We start from the raw sequence: 24,394 nt of genomic DNA on the forward strand, positions 1-24,394 counted from the left end.
TGGATACCCTCTGCTTTCAGTCCCTTAGAGGGTTTGCCCAAACCATTCTAAATACAATTCAGCATCTTCCTGCCACTATAGAAGCTAACAGGTTTCCATGGACAGTTTTTCAAATTACAAGGCAACTCTAGGTTGAAAGAATTTGACCTCCATATTTGACCCAGGTCTTGCCACTACACTGCATTCACAGATGGGATGCACAATAAGGCGGCAGCTAGTCTACCTGTCTGACACATAACAAAAAATACATTACTGACAAAAATACTTTACAATTTACATTTAAAAACATTATTTTCTACATTCTAGAATAATAGTGAAGACATCAAAAATATGGAATCATGTAGTAACCAAAAAAGTGATGGATCAAAATATATTTTAGATTTCAGATTCGTCAAAGTTGTTGACAGCTTTGCACACTCTTGGCATTCTCTCAACCAGCTTCACCTGGAATAATTTTCCAACAGTCTTGGAGGAGTTCCCACATATGCTGAGCACTTGTTGGCTACTTTTCCTTCACTATGCGGTCCAACTCATCCCAAACCATCTCAATTGGGTTGAGGTCGGGTGACTGTGGAGGCCAGGTCGTCTGATGCAGCACTCAATCACTCCCCTTCTTGGTCAAATAGCCCTTACACAGCCTGGAGGTGTGTTGGGTCATTGTCCTTGTGAAAAACAAATGATAGTCCCACTAAGTGCAAACCAGATGGGATGGCGTATCACTGCAGAATACTATGGTAGCCATGCTGGTTTAAGTCTGCCTTGAATTCAAAATAAATCACTGACAGTGTCACCACCCCCACACCATCACACCTCTTCCTCCATGCTTCACAGTGGGAACCACACATGGGGAGATCCTTGGTTCACCTACTCTGCGTCTCACAAAGGCAAGGTGGTTGGAACCAAAAATCTCCAATTTGGTCTCATCAGACCAAATGACAGATTTCCACTAGTCTAATGTCCATTGCTCGTGTTTCTTGGCCCAAGCAAGTCTCTTCTTCTTATTGGTGTCCTTTAGTAGTGGTTTCTTTGCAGCAATTCGACCACGGAGGCCTAATTCAGGTAGTCTCATCTGAACAGTTCATGTTGAGATGTGTCTGTTACTTGAACTCTGTGAAGCATTTATTTGTGCTGCAATTTCTGGTATCCTCAGTCAAGTAACTGAGGATAATGAGCTTATCCTCTGCAGCAGAGGTTACTCTGGGTCTTCCTTTCCTGTGGCGGTCCTCATGAGAACCAGTTTCATCATAGCGCTTGATGGTTTTTGCAACTGCACTTGAAGAAACCGTCAAAGTTCTTGAAATGTTCTGGACTGACTGACCTTCATGTCTTAAAGTAATGATGGACTGTTTTTTCTCTTTGCTTATTTGAGCTGTCCTTGCCATAATATGGACTTGATCTTTTACCAAATAGGACTATCTTCTGTATACCACCGCTACCTTGTCACAACACAACTGATTGTCTCAAACACACTAAGAAGGAAAGAAATTCCACAAATTAACTTAATGCACACCTGTTAATTGAAATGCATTCCAGGTGAGAGAATGCCAAGAGTGTACAAAGCTGTCAAGGCAAAGGGTGGCTACTTTGAAGAATCTCAAATATATTTTGATTTGTTTACATGATTCCATATGTGCTATTTCATCATTTTGAAATCTTCACTATTCTACAATATAGAAAATAGTAAAAAAATAAAGAAAAAATCTGGAATGTATAGGTGTGTCCAAACTTGACTGGTACAATATATACAAAATAAAATTTACACACAAAAAAAGAATGACTAAATAATTGGTGTGTGTGTGTTAGTTAGTTAGTTAGTTAGTTACACATACAGTGCATTCATAAAGTTTTCAGACATCTTGACTTTTTCCACATTTTGTTACGTTACTCATTTCAATATTGATTAAAATGTTTATTTTTTCACATCTACACAAAATACCGTAATCACAAAGTAAAAGCAGGTTTTTAGAAATGTATGCAAATGTTCTTTAAAATCACATAAGTATTCAGACCCTTTACTCAGTACTTTGTTGAAGCACCTTTGGGCGATTACAGCCTTGATTCTTCTTTGGTATGAATCTACAAGCTTGGCACACCTGTATTTTCTCCCATTCTTCTCTGCAGATCCTCTCAAGCTTTTTTCAGGTTGAATGGGGAGCGTCACTGCACAGCTATTTTCGGGTCTCTCCAGAGATGTTTGATCAGGTTCAAGTCCGGGCTCTGGCTGGACCACTCAAGGACATTCAGAGACATGTCCCAAAGCCACTGTGTTGTCTTGGCCGTGTGCTTAGGGTTGTTGTCCTGTTGGATGGTGAACCTTCGCTCTAGTCTGAGGTCCTGAGAAGGTTTTCAACAAGGAACTCTCTGTACTTTGCTCTGTTCATCTTTCCCTCGATCCTGACTAGTCTCCCCGTCCCTGCCGCTGAAAAACATCCCCACAGCATGATGCTGCCACCACCATGCTTCACCGTAGGGATATTGCCTAGTTTCCTCCAGATGTGACGCTTGGCATTCAGGCCAAGGAGTTCAATCTTGGTTTCATCAGACTAGAGAATCTTGTTTCTCATGGTCGGAGAGTCCTTTAGGTGCCTTTTGGCAAACTCCAAGTGGGCTGTCATGTGCCTTTTACTGAGGAGTGGCTTCCGTCTGGCCACTCCACCCTAAACGCCTGATTGGTGGAGTGCTGCAGGGATGGTTGTCCTTCTGGGATGTTCTTCTTGGGGACCTTCAATCCGGAATTATTTTATCGTACCCTTCCCCATATCTGTGCCTCGAAACAATCCTGTCTCGGAGCTCTACGGACAATTCCTTTGACCTCATGGCTTGGTTTTTGCTCTGACATGCACTGTCAGATCTGCGAGACCTTATATGTTCCAAGATGGCGTAGAAGTCGGACGTGTGTTTTGTCTTGTCCCGTCCTGTATAGTGTAAATATAGTTTTTCCTCGTTTTTTTCTGTATATATTTCGTACATATTTTAATCTCACTTTCCAACTACAGGCTGAATATACTCTCCTGCAACCCGCATCACCCAATGTGGTACGGATCTGCTTTTTCTATACTTTAGAATCGGAACCCTCATCAGAAGCTAGCCAGCTAACTAGCTACTAGCTAGCCACTGCTAGCGTCTTCAACGCTAACTAGGACACCAGCGCGACATCTACCCAAAGCATATCAGACTGCTTTTTCTCTACCACATCTCCGAATTCCTACCGCAAGCTCTGAACCTTTACACCGGATCATCGCAACTAGCTAGCTGCAATCCGAGTGGCTACTCCTGGCTAACGTCTCTGTCCCAGAGCAAGCACCAGTTAGCCTGGAGCTAGCCTCGAGCTAAGCCCATCTCCCGACTAGCCGAAGAGGTCCAACAATACCTATTTTGCCAATTGGCCTGGACCCTCTACTGCCGACACGGAGCCCCGCCGATCCATCACGACTGGTCCGCCGACATAATCGTCCGAGGGGGTTTCAACAGGCTTTTCCGCTGCGACATCGCCAAAGATCCATCTGCTGGCCAAGGCCCGCAAGCTTTCTGAATCGCTGTATCTCCAGCTCACCGCACGAAGAGGAATAAACAGACTCACCCCATCGCGACGTCCCCCAAAGGTTAACTCTCTAGCCCTCGCTATCTCCCTGCTTGCTAATTCGGCCTGCTAACGGCTAGCTTGTCAAGCTCCGGTCCGCTAACTGCTACCTTGTCTAGCTCGGGCCTACAAACTGTTAGCTTGTTAGCACAGGCCTGCTAACCGTCTGAACCACCGCGTCCCAATCACTCTCTGACCCCATTTACTTTCTATCTCTTTTTGATTTTTAATTTGTTTATACCTTCCGGAAACCTGCCTCACCCAATGTGATACGGAATCGCTATTACTTTACTCTTATTTTTATTTTTTATGACACACTCAAGAACCTCCAGACGCTAACCAGCTAACTAGCTACAAGCTATTTAGTCATTGTTAGTTTTTTAAAAACCTGGATAACACTCGCCAGCCCAGCCTCCCTGCCCATCCACCGCTGCCCCCTGGACACTGATCTCTTGGCTACATAGCTGACGCACGCTGGACTGTCCATTAATCACGGTACTCCTTTCTGCTTGTTTGTCTTACCTGTCGGCCCCGTTGCCTAGTCAACGCCATTTTACCTGCTGTTTGTTGTGCTAGCGGATTAGCCTCGCCTACTGTTTTTAGCTAGCTTTCCAAATTCAACACCTGTGATTACTGTATGCCTCGCTGTATGTCTCTCTCAGAAGTCAATATGCCTTGTATACTGTTGTTCAGGTTAGTTATCATTGTTTTAGTTCACAATGGAGCCCCTAGACCCACTCTGCATACCCCTGTTACCTCCTTTGTCCCACCTCCCACACATGCGGTGACCTCACCCATTACAACCAGCATGTCCAGAGATACAACCTCTCTCATCATCACCCAGTGCCTGGGCCTACCTCCGCTGTACCCGCACCCCACCATACCCCTGTCTGCGCATTATGCCCTGAATATATTCTACCATGCCCAGAAACCTGCTCCTCTTATCCTCTGCCCCCAACGCTCTAGGCGACCAGTTTTGATAGCCTTTAGCCGCACCCTCATACTACTCCTTCTCTGTTCCGCGGGTGATGTGGAGGTAAACCCAGGCCCTGCATGTCCCCAGGTACCCTCATTTGTTGACTTCTGTGATCGAAAAAGCCTTGGTTTTATGCATGTCAACATCAGAAGCCTCCTCCCTAAGTTTGTTTTACTCACTGCTTTAGCACACTCTGCTAACCCTGATGTCCTTGCCGTGTCTGAATCCTGGCTCAGGAAGGCCACCAAAAATTCAGAGATTTCCATACCCAACTATAACATCTTCCGTCAAGATAGAACTGCCAAAGGGGGCGGAGTTGCAGTCTACTGCAGAGATAGCCTGCAAAGTAATGTCATACTTTCCAGGTCCATACCCAAACAGTTCGAACTACTAATTTTGAAAATTACCCTCTCCAGAAATAAGTCTCTCACTGTTGCCGCCTGCTACCGACCACCCTCAGCTCCCAGCTGTGCCCTGGACACCATTTGTGAATTGATCGCCCCCCATCTAGCTTCAGAGTTTGTTCTGTTAGGTGACCTAAACTGGGATATGCTTAACACCCCGGCAGTCCTACAATGTAAGCTAGATGCCCTCAATCTCACTCAAATCATCAAGGAACCCACCAGGTACAACCCTAACTCTGTAAACAAGGGCACCCTCATAGACGTCATCCTGACCAACTGGCCCTCCAAATACACCTCCGCTGTCTTCAACCAGGATCTCAGCGATCACTGCCTCATTGCCTGTATCCGGGGGAAAAGGCATTGTGCCGTCAGTTGTTGCTTTCCATCCATGCATAACAGGAGGGGACAACCACCAGGGCTGACTTTATAGGTGAATCTCAATAGTCTTCAGTTGGCTTCCTCTCCTCATCTGCACTCATCTGAGAGGGGAAGTGAAAACCAACCATTGCCGTATTGCTTTCAACTATCCTGTGTTTTCAGATCAGTGCAGTTGAAGAAGAGGAAGAGGAATATGAGTTAGACTGTTCAGTTGCACCCTATTTCAATGGGATGTTTAGGGGTCTTTTAGCAGTGGGGAAGTACTCACTGGTTGTGATTGTGAGGTAGAGATGGGGGCGGAGGGAGTCATGGGTGGTTTGGTGCAGGGTAGACTGAAGCGTTGCCCGGTGTCTGGCGGGGAAGAGTAGGAGCGCATCCGTGCCTCCGGCCTCTCCGGCTCACTCCGATAGGCCTCCAGCAGGAACGCCGGCGGCTGCTTGACGGACTGCGTTGGAGGAGTTGAGGGGGGCGAGGAGATCCCAGAGGCTAAGGAGAAATAGAAAACAAGGGGTGGTGGATTAGACTTTCAGTATGAAAAAGGCCTGAGGCTCTTTTTGCTGTAATCTAAGACATGTCTAAGGGTGATGGGCATCATTGGGCTGAAAATACAGAGTACCTCTAGGCAAGGAGCCAGAGATGGGGTGCTATCTGATCTAACTTTCAGCAAGGATTGAGAATGAGCTGGAGCTCCAGATAGATAGGCAATCAATCTGTAGTGCTGCCTTTTTTCCAGTTGAGACAACATTGTTTTGGTGCCATGTGGACAGAGCTTGGAGGTGTGGGAAATCTTCTGAATCTGATGTTAATCAGATTCTTCTGGAACTGTCAGTGATAAAACATATTCTGGTATGCACAACAAGACTGTGAACTCATTCAACCAATACTGTCAAAGACAGCCAGTATTAATCAATCAATCAATCAAATTGATTTATAAAGCCTTTGTTTTTTACATCAGCCAATGTCACAAAGTGCTGTACAGAAACCCAGCCTAAAAGCCCAAACAGCAAGCAATGCAGATGTAGAAGCACGGTGGCTAGGAAATACTCCCTAGAAAGGCCAGAACTTATGAAGAAACCTAGAGAGGAACCAGGCTCTGAGGGGTGGCCAGTACTCTTCTGGCTGTGCCGAGTGGGGATTATAACAGAATATGGCCAAGATGTTCAAATGTGTATAGATGACCAGCAGAGTCAGATAATAATAATCACAGTGGTTGTAGAGGGTGCAACAGGTAAGCACCTAAGGAGTAAATGTAAGTTAGCTTTACATAGCCGATCATTCAGCGTTAGAGACAGCAGGTGCAGTAGAGAGAGTCCAGGCAGGACAGTTGAAACTGGAGCAGCAGCATGACCAGGTGGACTGGGGACAGCAAGGAGTCATCAGGCCAGGTAGTCCTGGGGCATGGTCCCCCGAGAGAAGAAAGCGAGAGAGAGAGAATTAGAGGGAGCATACTTAAATTCACACAGGACACTGGATGAGAAAGGAGAAATACTCCAGATATAACAGACTGACCCTCGCCACCCGACACAAACTATTGCAGCATAAATACTGGAGGCTGAGACAGGAGGGGCCGGGAGACACTGTGGCCCTGTCCGACAATAACCCCGGACAGGGCCAAACAGGCAGGATATAACCCCACCCACTTTGCCAAAGCACAGTCCCCACACCACTAGAGGGATATCTTCAACCACCAACTTACTACCCTGAGACAAGGCCGAGTATAGCCCATAAAGATCTCCCCTACGGCACGAACCCGAGGGGGGCGCCAACCCAGACAGGAAGGACACGTCAGTGACTCAACCCACTCAAGTGACGCACCCCTCCTAGGGACGGCATGGAAGAGCACCAGTAAGCCAGTGACTCAGCCCCCGTAATAGGGTAGAGGCAGAGAATCCCAGTGGAGAGAGAGGAACTGGCCGGGCAGAGACAACAAGGGCGGTTCGTCGCTACAGTACCTTTCAGTTCACCTTCACACCCCTGGGCCAGACTACACTCAATTATAGAACCTACTGAAGAGATGAGTCTTCAATAAAGACTGAAAACTTCTTATGGCTTGGGAGCAGTATTTCGACTTCTGGATGAGAAGCATGCCCAAAGTAAACTGCCTGTTACTCAGGCCCAGAGGCTAGAATATGCAAAACTGTTAAAATAATGTCTGTGAGTATAACATAACTGATATGGCAGGCAAAACCCTGAGGAAAATCCATCCAGGAAGTGGGATTTTTTTGATGTGGGTATTTTCAATTGAATGCATATACAGTATCTAATGGGTTAGGACCCAGATTGCAGTTCCTATGACTTCCACTAGATGTCAACAGTCTTTAGACATTGTTTCCGGCTTATTTTCTGAAAAATAAAGAAGAATGAGACCCTTTTTGTCAGTGGACTGAGGAAGAATGCAGAGCTGGTTTGCAAGCGTGAATGATTGTGCGCCCTTTGTTGTTTTTCCTTTCTATTAAATATGCTATTGTCCAGTTGAAATATTATCAATTATTTAGACAATTGACAACCTGAGGATTAATTCTAAACATCGTTTGACATGTTTCGTCAAACTTTACCGGTACTATTAGGATGTATTTGTCTGCATGTTTTGACCTCCTTGGAGCCAGTGGATTACTGAACAAAAAGCGCCAACAAATAGAGTTTTGGGGGTTTAAAGAGGGACATTATCGAACAAAACAAACATTTATTGTGGAGCTGGGACTCTTGTCACTGCAACCATATGAAGATCTTCAAAGGTAAGTGATTCATTTTAGCGCGATTTCTGACTTTTGTAATTCCTTTACTTGGTTGTAAAATGTTTGTATGCTTTTGTAAGCGAAGCGCTGTCCTCAGATAATCGCATGGTATGCTTTCGCCGTAAAGCCTTTTTGAAATCTGACAAAGCGGCTGGATTAACAAAAGGTTCATCTTTAAACCGATGTATAACACTTGTATTTTTTATGTATGTTTATTATGACTATTTCTGTATTTCAATTTCTGTATTTCAACCGGATGTTGTCGAGGTGGGTCACTAGCGGAACATCCGCCAGAAAGGTTAAAGGTCGAGACCAAGTCTGCGTCTCTCACATAGATAGGCAGACCATTCTATAAAAATGGAGCTCTAGGAGAAAGTCCTGCCTCAAGTTGTTTGCTTAGAAATTCTAGGGACAGTAAGGAGGCCTGCGTCTTGTGACCATAGCATACGAGTAGGTATGTACGGCAGGACCAAATTGGAAAAATAGGTAGGTTAGCAATAAAACCTTGAAATCAGCCCCAGCCTTTACAGGAAGCCAGTGTAGACAGGCTAGCACTGGAGTACTATGATTAAAGTTTATGGTTCTAGTCAAGATTTTAGCAGAAAGTTTCTCACTTTTGCAATGTTACGATGATGGAAAAAAGCTGTTCTTGAAATATTATTGATATGTTCATCAAAAGAGAGGTCCAGAGTAATGCTGAGGTCCTTCACAGTTTTATTTGAGATTACTGTACAACCATCATGATTAATTGTCAGATCCAATATAATATCTCTTTGTTTCTTGGGACCTAGAACTAGCATCTCTGTTTTGCCGCCATCCACTTCCTTGTGTCTGAAACACAGGCTTCCGGGGAGGGCAATTATGGGGCTTTTCCATGTTTTATCGAAATGTACAGCTGTGTATTGTCCGCATAGCAGTGAAAGTTAACATTATGTTTCCGAATGACATCCCCAAGAGGTCAAATATATAGTGAAAACAATAGTGGTCCTAAAACAGAACCTTGAGGAACACCGACATTTACAGTTGATTTGTCAGAAGACAAACCATCCACAGAGACAAACTGATATCTTTCCGACAGATAAGATCTAAACCAGGCCAGAACTTGTCCGTGTAGACCAATTTGGGTTTCAAATCTCTCCAAAAATATGTGGCGATCGATGGTATCAAAAGCAACACTAAGGTCTAGGAGCACAAGGACAAATGCAGAGCCTTGGCCTGACGCCATTATAAGGTCATTTACCACCTTCACGAGTGCAGTCTCAGTGCTATGATGGGGTATAAAACCAGACTAATGCGTTTCGCATACATTGTTTGTCTTCAGGAAGGCAGTGAGTTGTGGTGCAACATCTATTACAAAAAAAATTGAGCGGAACAGTTCCCTATCCACTTGATGTTGAAAAATCCAAACCTTGATTTTCTGGGTCAAGGTTTGGATTTTTCAACATCAAGTGGATAGGGAACTGTTTATTATATTCATCATAGGAGGGCCAAGCACAGGAATCAGCTCTTTCAGTAGATTAGTTGGAATAGGGTCCAGTATGCAACTTGAAGGTTTAGAGGCCAATACTATTTTCATCAATGTGTCAAAAAATATAGTATTAAAACACTTGAGTGTCTCCCTTGATCCTAGGTCCTGGCAGAGTTGTGTAGGACAACTGAGCTTTGGAGAAATACGCAGATTTAAAGAGGAGTTCGTAATTTGCTTTCTAATGATCATGATCTTTTTCGTCAAAGAAGTTCATGAATTTATCACTGCTGAAGTGAAAGCCATCCTCTCTTGGGGAATGCTGCTTTTTAGTTAGCTTTGCAACAGTATCAAAAATACATTTTGGATTGTTCATATTCTCCTCAATTAAGTTGATTGAGCAGCAGTGAGGGCTCTTCGATACTGCACGGTACTGTCTTTCCAAGTTAGTTGGAAGACTTCCAGTTTGGTGTAGCGCCATTTCCATTCCAATTTTCTGGAAGCTTGCTTCAGGGCTCGGGTATTTTCTGTATACCAGGGAGCTAGATTCTTATGACAAATGTTTTTTGTTTTTACGGGTGCGACTGCATCTAGGGTATTACGCAAGGTTACATTTAGTTCCTCAGTTAGGTGGATAACCAATTTTTGTACTCTGACGTCCTTGGGTAGGTGGAGGGAGTCTGGAAGGTATATCTAGGAATCTTTGGGTTGTCTGAGAATTTATTGCACGGCTTTTGATGATCCTTGGTTGGGGTCTGAGCAGATTATTTGTTGCAATTGCAAACGTAATAAAATGGTGGTCCGATAGTCCAGGATTATGAGGAAAAACATTAAGATCCACAGTCTTTATTCCACGGGACAAAACTTGGTCCAGACTGTGGCATGTTGGACAAAACCCACTGAGTCGATGATGGCTCCGAAAGCCTTTTGGAGTGGGTCTGTGGACTTTTCCATGTGAATATTAAAGTCACCAAAAATGTTAATATTATCTGCCATGACTACAAGGTCCGATAGGAATTCAGGGAACTCAGTGAGGAACGCTGTATACGGTCCAGTAGGCCTGTAAACAGTAGCTATAAAAAGTGATTGAGTAGGCTGCATAGATTTCAGGTTTCATGACTAGAAACTCAAAAGACGAAAACGCAGTGATTTTGTTTTTTCTAAATTGAAATTTGCCATGTTAGCAACACCTCCGCTTTTGCGGGATGCGTGAGGGAGATGGTCACTAGGGTAACCAGGAGGAGAGGCCTCATTTAACACAGTAGGTTATTCAGATGATTAAGAGATGATTGTGTAAGTCTGAATCAGCAGTAATGGAGTTAGGAGTATAGATATAGCTGGAAAGTTGTTAGTTTTAAAACAAAGATAATCCTTTATTGTTGTAGCAAGCATCTGAACACTGCTACAAAGACAGGAGAGACGACCTTTCAAATCTGAGTTTGAATAGGACCTAGCTAGATCAACATACATCTTCATTTATAACAACATAGCCCTTAGAGATGTTCAAGAAGAGGTTTCAAAAGAAATGACAGACACACCATTCAAACAGTCAACTGAGAACAGAAAGTCCACGTTATACTAATGAGCTACTGTTATACTAGTTAGTACCTTTTCATCCAATGCATGGCATACACACATCCTCCTTTCTGGCTATCCAACAAAGCAAGAAGATCACAGTGAGTAGGTATCACTAATCAGCTCTCACTCCCAGAGGTTCTAATCACAGACCTTATTGACATGCAGACGATGGAGTACATATTCCTTGATGAGCCCAAGCAGAATCAATACAATCCTATAGGCACTTCACCAGACTTTTAAGTGGCTAGTCATAGACATAGTGACTTGTGGTGGACTTGTTGTACCAGTCATGGGCTGCATTCCCTTCCAAAAATTATTCTCTTCCTTGCCCTTGTTCACTCTCCTTCACACTGGAATTAAAATAGTGTTTGTTTTCTGTCAAATAGCCTCCTTCAGTTGCGTTTGATTGAGTTGCTTGCCAAATTGAACCAATGTAAGTCTCAAATGCAAAACCTTCCCATTTGTCACTCATGACTGAATAAAGTACAAATTATTATACCGTTCCATTCCACACTCTACTCACCTTGGATTAGTAGATTCAGACAAATGTTTTTTTATTATAAATGATAGGATTAGGTAGGATTAGGGTGGAGTAGTGGTTTGCTCATTGGAACACAGCATTGGGGTCACAAGGCCAAACTCCAGAAGTGACACAACCATCTACTCCATTGAAAGTGAACCAAACTAAAAATGTGCTCCTCCGTAGCTCAGTTGGTATAGCATGGCTCTTGCAACACCAGGATAGCGGATTCCATTCCTGGGACCACCTGTGCGTGACATGTATGTATGCACGCACGCATGACTGTAAGTCAATTTGGATAAAAGCGTCTGCTAAATGGCATGTATTATTATTATTGTAGAAAAGGCCCGTGGAGTTGGTGGAATCATCCTTTAATTCATGGCCACTTGCTCAGCTGGGCCAGGGGCGCTTTAATTAGGTCAGGTGGAAATGTCCGACAGATCTCAACTCATTAAAAGGAGGAAATCGCCGTCGCCCGGCCTCTCTGCATTCTCTTCCTTAACTCTGTCTAATCCAGACATTCTGAATCAACTTAAATCCACTGAAGCTGTTCCCTTTCATCTGAACTATCTGTTCCATTCGGGAGAGTGGGCCATCAGTTATTGTTCATAGTTATTACCGCGGAGCGCACATTTCAAATCTATTGTGTAATGTAAATGGACAATGATCATGTCACGGCCGTCATTGGAAGTAGACCAAAGTGCAGGGTGGTGAGCGTACATTCTGTTTATTATAATGACACCAACATAATGAACAACCGTGAAGCTTACGAGGGCAAAGTGCCACTAACACAAGTCAACTACCCACACTGAAGGAGGGAAAAAGGGCTACCTAAGTATGATTCCCAATCAGAGACAACGATAGACAGCTGTCCCTGATTGAGAACCATACCCGGCCAAAACATAGAAATAAAGAAACATAGAAAACAAAACATAGAATGCCCACCCAAATCACACCCTGTCCAAACCAAAATAGAGACATAAAAAGGCTCTCTCAGGTCAGGGCGTGACAGTACCCCCCCCCCAAAGGTGCGGAGCGCAGGCACAGGTCGAACCGGACTGTGGGGGAGCTCTGGTGCTTAGCACTTGCACCGCTCCTCTTGGCTGCATGCCCACTTTAGTCCGGCACCTGCGTGGAGCTGGAACAGGCCGCACTGGGTTCTCCTGGCGAACTGGGGATACCGTGCGCAGAGCTAGCGCAGTATAACTTGGGCCGAAGACACGCACCGGAGACCAGGAGCGCTGAGCCGGCAGAATCCCTCCTGGCTGAATGCCAACTCTAGCACATCAACTGCTGGGAGCTTGCAGAGAGCGCACCGGGCTATGAGACCGCACTGGAGACACACGGCGCAGAGCCGCATAACCTGGTGCCTGACTAGTCACTCTCTCCCCACAGTAAGCACGGGGAGTTGGCTCAGGTCTATAACCTGACTCCGCCAATCTCCCCGTGTGCTCCCCCCAAAAAAAATTTGGGGGCTGCCTCTCGTGCCTGCTTTGCTGACTTGCCTCCTCATATCGCCGCCGTTCCGCCTTTGCTGCCTCCAGCTCCTCCTTGGGACGGCGATATTCTCCAGCCTGCCTCCAGGGTCCCTTACTGTCCAGGATTTCTCCCAAGTCCATGAGTCCCCCTTACCACGCTGCTTGGTCCCTTGGTGGTGGGTAGTTCTGTCACGGATGTCGTTGGAAGTAGACCAAGGTGCAGCGTGTGAGCGTACATTTTATTTTATTTCATTAAAATGTCGTCAACAAAACAAGAAATAACAAAACAACCGTGAAGCTTAACAGGGCGAAGTGCCACAAACAAAGTTAGCTACCCACACTGAAAGGAAAGGGCTACCTAAGTATGATTCCCAATCAGAGACAATGATAGACAGCTGTCCCTGATTGAGAACCATACCCGGCCAACACATAGTAACACAAATAGAAATAAAGGACATAGAATGCCCACCCAAATTACACCCTGACCAAACCAAAAAGAGACATAAAAAAGGCTTTCTAAGGTCAGGGCGTGACAGATCACGGCCATACAGATCATCACAGGCCAATTATGCAATTGATATATGGTTAATATGTAATGAAATGACATGTACATATGAAGACAAACCTGAAAGGATCAAATATGAAACGTCATTAACTGATCAATTGTTATATCAAACTGATGGAGATTATAGATTGAATAACCGATAGCTGATTTAATTATTTATAATATTATTCTCATGATTATGATGAATAGTTATGAGCCTAAATGACTCAATGACGATTCCTATTGACTTATTATCGAACTGAATTGCTGAATTACCTAATTATGTTAATAATGAGAATGATTGTTATGATTTGACCTTTGTGATTATGAATTTAATTGGATACATGTTATTCTGTTTCCTTTGTTATGCAGCACAGACAAACTACCCAGTAAATATACCACTTTGTGATTAAAGGAATTCCTGCCTCAGTCTCATCCATTCCTCTGTCACCTGACCCGTGACCACCTGTTCACCTTCACTGTCAGTCATCCTACCTGTCCAGGTACCCACACAGATTCCACTAATCTTTCAATTATTATTATTATGTTCTCGAAACAAACCAAAAATAAACCAATTCAGCGTATTACAGTTCCTAAATGGACTTCCATATTCGTCCTCCCTGGAGTCCTGTCCTCCACAGCGGAAGACGTGAACGGCATGACAATGACCTAACATCACTTTGTCCTACATCAAGCCATTCATGCTAAACAGGAGAGGTTCCCTTTGAAACTATTAGGTTATAGACCAGTGTCAGGGCCGGCTCCTGCCGCAAAAAAAAAACTAGTTGGGGAACTCGGTGTCTCAACTTACTGTTGAGAGTTAGAATAGCAGATTACACAAGGTTCGAAATTTGGTTGTGCATCAACAGTTTTTCTCTTGTTATGTCAGTCACTGACAGTCACTCAATTAGCCTTGTCAGCGAACAATTTTTTGAATGGTAAGTTAGCTGGCTAGACTATCTAAACTTGTAGTAATCATGTCCAAATACCGACCAGACACACAAAGCACATGCACAGGGCCCTTGACCTCCAGGGGGCACCCATTGATTTTGTTAGTCACTCACTCAGATATCATTAACATGGCATAAGTCTAACATTCTGACTAGCCCGGGCATGTGTGTGCATCTGCGTGCACCATCTTGCGCATATTGATTTTGTCCATCCACACCAGACACGATCAGGACACGCAGGTTGAAATATCAAAACGAACTCTGAACCAACTATATTCATTTGGGGACAGAACAAAACACATGAAACGCTCATGGCCATCTGGATCTTTGTAGAATTTTGACCCATTTTGAGTCCCACAAAATTGTGTGTGTTCTCTACTCCGACAATTAATCAACAGATAAAAGGGGAAACTTAGTTAGTTTCTAGTAATCTCTCCTCCTTCAGTTGTCTTCTTCCTCCTCTTCTTCTTCTGTGGACTTTATATGGCGGTTGGCACCCAACTTTAAGGTGCATTACCACCACCAACTGAACAGGAGTGTGGACCTCAGTTCATCTTTCATACCCACGTGGGTATAAGCGCTTAAAAACCAATGAGGAGATGGGAGAGGCAGGATTTTCAGCGCATCAAGCGTCAAAATAGAAGCAAGTTATATTTTAGCGCCTGGCCTACGCAGACACTCGTTGACGCACGTAACGCGAGAAGTGTGGGCAGCATGTAAGCAAAATGTTTAGAATTGCAGGAAATATACTTTACAACGTACATTTTTCTGTCCCCCGTCAAGAGGGTTTTGCCTGCAAAATGGGGGGCCCCCCAACCAAATCCCACTTAGGGCCCACAAAAGGTTAGAGCCGGCCCTGACCACTGTACACAGCTTCCTAGACTAGAATAAAACATTATAGGGAGAGAGGGATGGAGGGAGAGAGAGAGAGATAAAGGGATGAAGGGAGAGAGAAATGAAGGGCGAGAGCTCTCACCAGTAAGATGTCATCTGAAAAGCAGTCCACTTTGTTTGTGTGTGTGTGTGTGTGGGCTTCATCCTTCTTTCTACCTCGTAAACCCACAGGGGATCATTAACATCAGCGCTACTGAATCACAACCCTTCTGCCAAATGTATACACACAATTCCCCAGATTTTGCACACACACACACAGCTCTCTGTTGCATTGCTTCCCTATTAGCATATTCTCTCTCTCTCCACCACACACACATAGAAACAAACATGGAGTGGCGGCTCATCTGAATAAAACATAGCCCAGTGTAATACTGTCTGCTTTCAACACCCTGCATTTACACAAATCCACCAGTCCAAATTGGTTCAATATTTTCTAAGCAATATGATTATGGTGATCATCTGAATTCCATGACAACATATGAGAAATGAGAAACACCAGGTGACATCAGAGTACTGACACACACACTCTCACTCACAAACATGCAGACATGGACATACACACACAAAGATAAAACATTTTGGCTATCTAATTATAATGATATTTTGGATTACGCTAAAGGTCATAATTTCCTTCTCCATAAAGACTTCAGAATGATTTGGATAAACCGCCTGAAACCGCCTGAATCATGGAAAAGCGAGCTCCTTGTGGTGGATTAAGTGTACATGATCTCTTAGAAGTCTAAATCAATATTCTGAATAATATTCTGGTCAGATGAACAACATTCTTCTAAAGCAGATTCTGCTTTGTCCTCTGCGAAACAATAAAACATGTCATTCAAATCGTATTTAAAAACAAATGAGTTTAACCACCTTTGGCAAACAGGATTATATCACAGTCCTCTGAGCTCACAGTAAGATCACGCATCAGACCAGCGCTAAATGAGATATTTTACAATTACATCAACAATACAAGCTGAGGGCGTAACTCGATTACTTTTGCTCTGATTACAGTATTGGTGAACACTCGCTGTCAACGCATAAAAACTCCCCCCTGAATGAATGCCTATAAAGTAGCAATGTGGGATCTGGGGAGAAATCTTTATGTTTGAATAATCGTTCATACAGAAAGCTAATTGTTTGTGAGTTTGAACAGGTTTAGGGAGTAGGGTTTATCCTAGCCAGCAGGCTGCGTTGAGTGAAGGGAATCCGATATACAATGTGTCACATAGAAAGGAAAACAGGATTCTTCCACAACTGTCTTACTGAATGAAGCCTTCCCTCTAGTGAGGGGTACAGTACTTAACCTTTGCCCGCTCCATGTCAGATTGATTAACCTTCCACCTCCCGGAGCACCACTTTGAACCTCATCGACAAGGCCTACTGGTTCCAGTCAGCAGCCATTGCTTCCCAGCCTGCCTGCCTGCCTGCCCTGCCCTGCCCTGCCCTGCCCTGTCCTGTCCTGTCCTGTCCTGTCTGAAAACAGCCATTTGTCACGTGTCTGTCCAGCAGCCAGTCATTTAATTTAAGGGGTTGGCTTCCCTCAAAAATGTCACATTAACTCCTGATCTGGCATCTTGTCCATCTTTTTAATAATGTGTGCTACATGTTGGATTGCCTGGGTAATCACGAAAGGTTAATTGCATGAAATGACAGCTTGTCTGCTATGTAGCAAGCCAACCACTGGAAATGTAGGTAATAGGTTTTACCCAGCTAGCAGATAATGTTCTGAGAACCATATGTTTCTTAGAGCTTGATGAGAGTGTGGTTGTCCTATGATTATTTTGCATGCAACCTTCTCATAATGCTATGGGAATGGTGCATGATACTCAGCTAGCACATAATGTTCTGAGAAACATGTGTTTCTAAGAGCTTGCTTGGTGAGGGCGTGGTTTTCCTATGGTTATTTTGCATTAAACCTTCCCACAACGTTCTGGGAATTGTGCAGGACACCCAACTAGAACATAACGTTCTGAGAACCACATGCTTCTTAGGTGGGAATTTCAGTACCTCAACATAACGTTTCCTACAGGTTTCCTCGTGGTTCTATTTAAAGTAATGTTCTCAAATTGTTTCTTAACGTTCTCTGAACAATGTTCTTTTGTGGGAATTTCAGTATTTCAGCATACCTTTTCTACAGGTTTCTTCATGTTTCTATTTAAAGTCATGTTCTCAGAAAATTAAGAAAACATTCCATAAAAACCACAAGACAACATTAGTAATGTTCAAAAACCATTCTAAAAATGTTATTCAAAGACATAAATTCCGTTCTCAGCATCAACAAAACTCTGTCCTCCATCTTGTCAAGTGAGCTGAGGTGTGTTGGCCGTGCCCACAAATTGGCCACACCTGATCTTAATGAGTGCTTGTTTCTTTTGAAATGGGGTCTAATTGAATACACTAAAATGAACAGATTTCGATGAGTATAAAACAAAATAACATGGCATGCTAGTTCTGTCCTGGTGGAGCAGTGGACTAATTCCATGGATAGAAAACAGAAGATCATAGGTTTGAATATCACTGACACCTTGTCACAATAAAAAAATCAATGTGTTTTGCATGATTAATGCCTAAGCAAATTAATTTCCATGTGTCCTATCTGTGCTTGGAGTTCAAAACAGTTAACCTAAGCTATCAATCTTATTGAAACATTCAGCGAAGGTTTTAAGGAAGTTATTCAAAAACCTCCAAATAATCTTTACATTTCATTCAAAACATTCACAACATTTAGAGAATGTTCTCAGAACGTTCTTTAATTACTTTCAAATAACGTATCATTTCTGTTCTCAGAATGTTAAAAAAAATCACCCAGGATAACTTTCAGGGAACCATAATAAAACGTTCTCAGAACCTTCCTGCAACCTAAATATTTATGTTTCTAGAACAGGCAAACATTTTATTTCCATTCTCAGAATATTTTTAAAAAAAAGTTTGTTTTACCGTCAGGAAACGTACGGCTATGTTCCCAGAACCAATGGCAAACCAAAAACGTACGTTCCCACAACTTTTAAGAAACATGCTAGCTGGGTACTGTGCTACGATGGCTTCCACCTGTGGATTCATCTGGAATGATTCTTCTCGCCATGGTTGTGATCTGTGAAACATCTGCTAGCCTCACACTCTCACAGCTTGTGTCTGGCTTGTCTGACACTAACGACAGTCTGCTGGCCCCCATGTCTCTCTTAGTGTGTCAGTATCTCTACCTCCATCTCTCTCAGGTTTTATATCTGCGTCCATGTCGCTATGCCACTCTCTCACTGTAATATCTATATCAATTTTATATCCGCATCTGTCTTGTTGTATCTTTTAAGATGCTAATAGATTCCACACGGAATTATAAACATACTATAAATACATTATGAACACATTAAACAGTTAATGCATGTGAATGGCAGTGGCACCAATTGAACTCTAGTAAAGAGCACTTTACACATTTCAAAGGGCCCTTTGAAGGGCTGGTTTTAAGTGTCCTCTTCACTGACAATTACGGAGGTTAAGTTTTTCACTTGAACAAAGACTTTTCTCTCACTTCATTTCGGCATCACTTTCCTGTGCAAGTGACACTCGACCCCTGAGGCTACCAAAAAGTCAAATATTTTGTACCATACACTTGACATTGGACGGGCGTATAAACAACACATTTCTATGTACTGAAATGTAGCTGTGCGAACTCACTGGCTAGCAAAAGAGCTATTTGTGAATACCTTGTGTGCCTCTTCATAGATATGTATCTGGTACTTGATGTGTCGAAGTTACTTCATCAACCAGATGGAGATGATCAATAAGCACAGTTCCCCTGAAGCACCCGCCAGCTGATCAAATAATAAACCTACTGTGTTTGACAAAGTAAAGTGACTTTCGGAAAAGGGGAAATACAAACGGACAGAGATATACAATTGTTTTGTTCTATGACAGTTCATAATCCATTTGGAGTGTCAGGGTTGTGGTTGGCCTACATTTAACTCTTATTACTTTGGTTCCATTATTTCTGCAATGATATACAACACACCTAAAGTGTCACACTTAAAACAAACTAGGAAAAAAATCCTAACGACTTAGAAATCAAATAACCCTAGGGTTTTCATTTGATCACAGTTCCAGACAATCAACATGTTGCATCGTGGGATGTCATGGTGTGAGGAAACCATGGAAACAGAGTGTGAGAGAGAGCCAGAGCTCTTAGGGAGTTGCCATCTGCGACAGGGTCTTGTAAGGTGACAGAGAGAGGCTAGAGCAATCAGTGGGGTGTACCAGCATGCATTGCAGGGTGGGCAGAACAGTGTAAACCAAAACAGAACCTGATATGACAGTTTTCTTCATACACACACACACACACACACACTTGGCCATGAGACACCTCCAGTGTTTTACAAGGGAGAAATACTGCTGGCATATTCTTGACATCCAATCATTTGGATGAGTGGTCATTGGTCACCCTTTCAGACCTACAGTATGAAAGTCCTTCTGCTTTGACTTTGCCCAGAGCTAGACATGAATCACTAGTGATGGGGAAAATGCTCAACACAAACACTCATAGCCACATATAGCTGAATGGAAGCTCTTTGATGGTGATGGCTGCCGTTGTGTTAAAAAAGGTAAATAAATGACAGTGTATGTTATTTTCTCTCAACACTGGGTTTTAGAGCCTTGAAATCCACATGAAAGCTTCTAGATGAAAGTTGATAGACTGAGATCAACTGTGATGTGAGGGCACTTCTTTTGATTTTACATAACTACTGTAACCTAAATTATATTATAAACTGGGTGGTTCGATCCCTAAATGCTGATTGGCAGCCCTTAGCTGTGGTATATTGGCCATTTTTATTTAATCTTCATTTAACTAGGCAAGTCAGTTAAGAACAAATTCTTACTTTACAATGACGGCCTACCCCGGCCAAACCCTCCCCTAACGACACTGGGCCAATTGTGCGCTGCCCTACGGGACTCCCAATCACGGCCAGTTTTGACACAGCCCATGATCGAACCAGGGTCTGTAGTAAGCCTCTAGCACTAAGATGCAGGGCCTTAGACTGCTGCGCCACTCTGGGGGATATATCACACACCCTCTGGCCTTATTGCTTAAATGACAAATTATGTGATCATTTACATTTTTTATTTTATTTAACCTTTTTGTTTTATACCTTTATTTAACTAGGCAAGTCAGTTAAGAACAAACTCTTATTTACAATGACAGCCTACGGGGAAACAGTGGATTAACTGCCTTGTTCAGGTGCAGAATGCCAGATTTTTACCTTGTCAGCTCAGGGATTCAATCCAGCAACCTTACAGTTACTGGCCCAACGTTCTAACCACTAGGCTACCTGCCACCCAACATCATAAGAAGAAATCTGATCAATAAATCAGTGGATTGAATAATCAATCAATGACACTATCCTAAGTGTTTCCACAATGGTAGGAGTCTGACTTGCCAACCAATGTCATTCCTCAAAGAGCTTTGCACTTGGCCCGTCATACCTGTGCCATTAGATACAGTTGAAGTCGGAAGTTTACATACACTTAGGTTGGAGTCATTAAAACTCGTTCTTCAACCACTCCACAAATTTCTTGTTAAGAAACTATAGTTTTGGCAAGTCGGTTAGGATGTCTACTTTATTTATGACACAAGTAATTTTTCCAACAATTGTTCACAGACAGATTACTTCACTTATAATTCACTGTATCACAATTCCAGTGGGTCAGAAGTTTACATACAATAAGTTGGCTGGGCCTTTAAACAGCTTGGAAAATTACAGAAAATGATGTCATGGCTTTAGAAGCTTCTGATAGGCTAATTGACATCATTTGAGTCAACTGGAGGTGTACCTGTGGATGTATTTCAAGGCCTACCTTCAAACTCAGTGCCTCTTTGCTTGACATCATGGGAAAATCGAAATAAATCAGCCAAGACCTCTGAATTTGTTTTTCCAAACGCCTAAAGGTACCACGTTCATCTGTACAAACAATAGTACGCAAGTATAAACACCATGTATAAACACCAAAGTATCTATATCCACAATAAAACAAGTCATATATCGACATAACCTGAAAGGCCGCTCAGCAAGGAAGAAGCCACTTCTCCAAACCGACATAAAAATAGCCAGACTACGGTTTGCAACTGCACATGGGGACAAAGATCATACTTTTTGGAGAAATGTCCTCTGGTCTGATGAAACAAAAATAGAAGGCTACCCAAAACGTTTGACCCAAGTTAAACAATTTAATTTCTCTCTACTATTATTCTGACATTTCACATTCTTAAAATAAAGTGGTGATCCTAACTGACCTAAGACAGGGAACTTTTACTAGGATTATGTCACGCCCTGACCTGAGTATTCTTTGTTTTCTTTATATATTTTGGTTAGGTCAGGGTGCAACATGGGTGATGTATGTGTTTTCGTACTGTCTAGGGGTTTTGTAGGTTTATGGGGTTGTTTACCATCTAGGTGTTTATGTATGTCTATGGTTGTCTAGATTGGTTCTCAATTAGAGGCAGCTGTTTATCGTTGTCTCTGATTGGAAACCATATTTAGGCAGCCATCTTCTTTGGGTATTTCGTGGGTTATTGTCTATGTGATGTTGCATGTTAGCACTCAGTTTCGATAGCGGTCAGGGTCATTTTGTTATTTTGTTTGTTTGTTTAGTGTACTTCGTGTTTTTTTCGTCATTCATTAAAAGTATGTATTCACACCACGCTGCGCTTTGGTCTCCTCACTACGACGATCGAGACAGAATAACCCACCAACAATGGACCAAGCAGCGTGGTAACGGCCAGCAGCAGCAGCGGCAAAGAACGCAGGACTCGTGGACTTGGGAGGAGATTCTGGACGGCGAAGGACCCTGGGTACAGCCAGGGGAATATCGCCACCCCAAAGCAGAGCCGCCTGAGTCTCCCGTCTGTCCTGAGCCGCCAGAGTCTCCCGTCTGTCCTGAGCCGCCAGAGTCTCCCGTCTGTCCTGAGCCGCCAGAGTCTCCCGTCTGTCCTGAGCCGCCAGAGTCTCCCGTCTGTCCTGAGCCGTCAGTCAGCCAGGAGCTGCCAGAGCCGTCAGCCAGCCAGGACCTGCCAGAGCCGTCAGCCAGCCAGGACCTGCCAGAGCCGTCAGCCAGCCAGGAGCTGCCAGAGCCGTCAGCCAGCCAGGAGCTGCCAGAGCCGTCAGCCAGCCAGGAGCTGCCAGAGCCGCCTGTCACGCCGGCGATGCCGGAGTCGCCCTCCTGTCCGGAGCCGCCAGAGTCGCTCCTCAGTCCAGAGGCGCCTTTCTGTCCAGTGGCGCTCTCTACGATGATCTTCAGTCCGGGGCCCGCTGCGAGGGTCCCCGCTCCTGAGGCGCCACCTAAGTCGGCCAAGACTGAGGTAGAGCAGGGTCCACGTCCCGCACCCGAGCCGCCGCCGTGAAAGAGGCCCACCCGGACCCTCCCCTTTAGATTAGGTTTTTGCGGCCGGAGTCTACACCTTTGTCGGGGGGTACTGTCACGCCCTGACCTGAGTATTCTTTGTTTTCTTTATATATTTTGGTTAGGTCAGGGTGTGACATGGGTGATGTATGTGTTTTTGTACTGTCTAGGGGTTTTGTAGGTTTATGGGGTTGTTTACCATCTAGGTGTTTATGTATGTCTATGGTTGTCTAGATTGGTTCTCAATTAGAGGCAGCTGTTTATCGTTGTGTCTGATTGGGAACCATATTTAGGCAGCCATCTTCTTTGGGTATTTCGTGGGTTATTGTCTATGTGATGTTGCATGTTAGCACTCAGTTTCGATAGCGGTCACGTTCGTTTTGTTATTTTGTTTGTTTAGTGTACTTCGTGTTTTTTTTCGTCATTCATTAAAAGTATGTATTCACACGGCGCTGCGCTTTGGTCTCCTTACTACGACGATCGTGACAGATTAAATGTCAGGAAATGTGAAAAACCGAGTTTAAATATAGTTGGCTAAGGAATAGTTGGCTAAGGAAAGTGGTGCTGTTTTAAAGTGTGTAAATACCCTGACCACATTATACTAAACATGGAACAGTACCCTCTTTCATAGGCTTGCACCAACATGCTCTGTATAAATGATAAACATTCACACATTTTGGCTACTTTTCGAAAAAAAAGTAGATATTCAAATTGTTAAGGAAGTCAACAGTGCCACCTACTGAGGTCAGACAACAACTGCATTCATCCATGTGAAACAGAACTCAAGTGGATACACATTTAAACATTCTGTGTAGTGCAGGATTAATGCAGTTTTGAATTTTCCTGAAAACACCTGGTTTCCAGTATGGATTAAATCCAGATGACATTCTAACTGCAATCTGTGAACACAGACAAGACTGTTGTGAAGTCTTATGAGTCAGGGTTATGGGACCCGTTGCTCAACCCAAACAATGGACAGTCTAAAAATGAATGTATTCAAACATTTCACTTTCTAATACTAGAGGAGAGGAAAGGCTGCAAAGAAAGAATCAGTGCATGCAGTATGTGATGCAGAACTTAATAACTATGAGCATTTCGTATCAGTTCCAGGTAGTTCCTTGCTGTTTTACTCACATTTCTTCAGTTTAGTGCCTAATGAACACAACCCTACTTTTGTTACTAGAATGGAGTGTTGCCATCCACAATGTCAAGGCAGAAAATATACCAATATGTTCAAGTGCCAGCCCTGTGATGAGTAAAGTTGATCCAAAAGGTTCTTTAAAAGCTGTCTGTGTTTGGCCATTTTTGTGGAGGCTATTTGAAGGCTCAAAGAGCTTAGAATGCGCGACTAGATGAAATGCCTCATATCTTATGGAGCACATGTTTGACATGTTTACATACTGAGGTGATCATGATGATGTTTTAAGAACTTCTGAGCTGGGTCGTTTCAAGACAACGAATGAGGGGGATATCAATCAAATCTACTTCATGTCAGCAGGGCCGGTT

The 24,394-nt window shown here is 43.5% G+C and overlaps 1 protein-coding gene across 4 annotated transcripts in view; it reads right to left on the reverse strand.

Annotated features, from left to right (window-relative positions):
- LOC115104898 (5'-AMP-activated protein kinase subunit gamma-1-like) overlaps window positions 1-24,394 on the reverse strand; it is a 126,809-nt gene that overhangs the window by 44,418 nt on the left and 57,997 nt on the right. For 3 of the 4 annotated variants that reach the window (XM_065006979.1, XM_029626288.2, XM_029626296.2), the window contains one exon: window positions 5,607-5,824. In XM_065006979.1, the coding sequence (XP_064863051.1) occupies window positions 5,607-5,824 (218 nt within the window). Of the gene's footprint in view, window positions 1-5,606; window positions 5,825-6,574; window positions 6,679-24,394 lie in introns of those variants that run through there. The other variant, XM_029626297.2, reaches the window with a different exon arrangement.

This window comes from Oncorhynchus nerka, linkage group LG22 (assembly GCF_034236695.1).
Source record: "Oncorhynchus nerka isolate Pitt River linkage group LG22, Oner_Uvic_2.0, whole genome shotgun sequence".
Lineage (NCBI taxonomy): Eukaryota > Metazoa > Chordata > Actinopteri > Salmoniformes > Salmonidae > Oncorhynchus > Oncorhynchus nerka.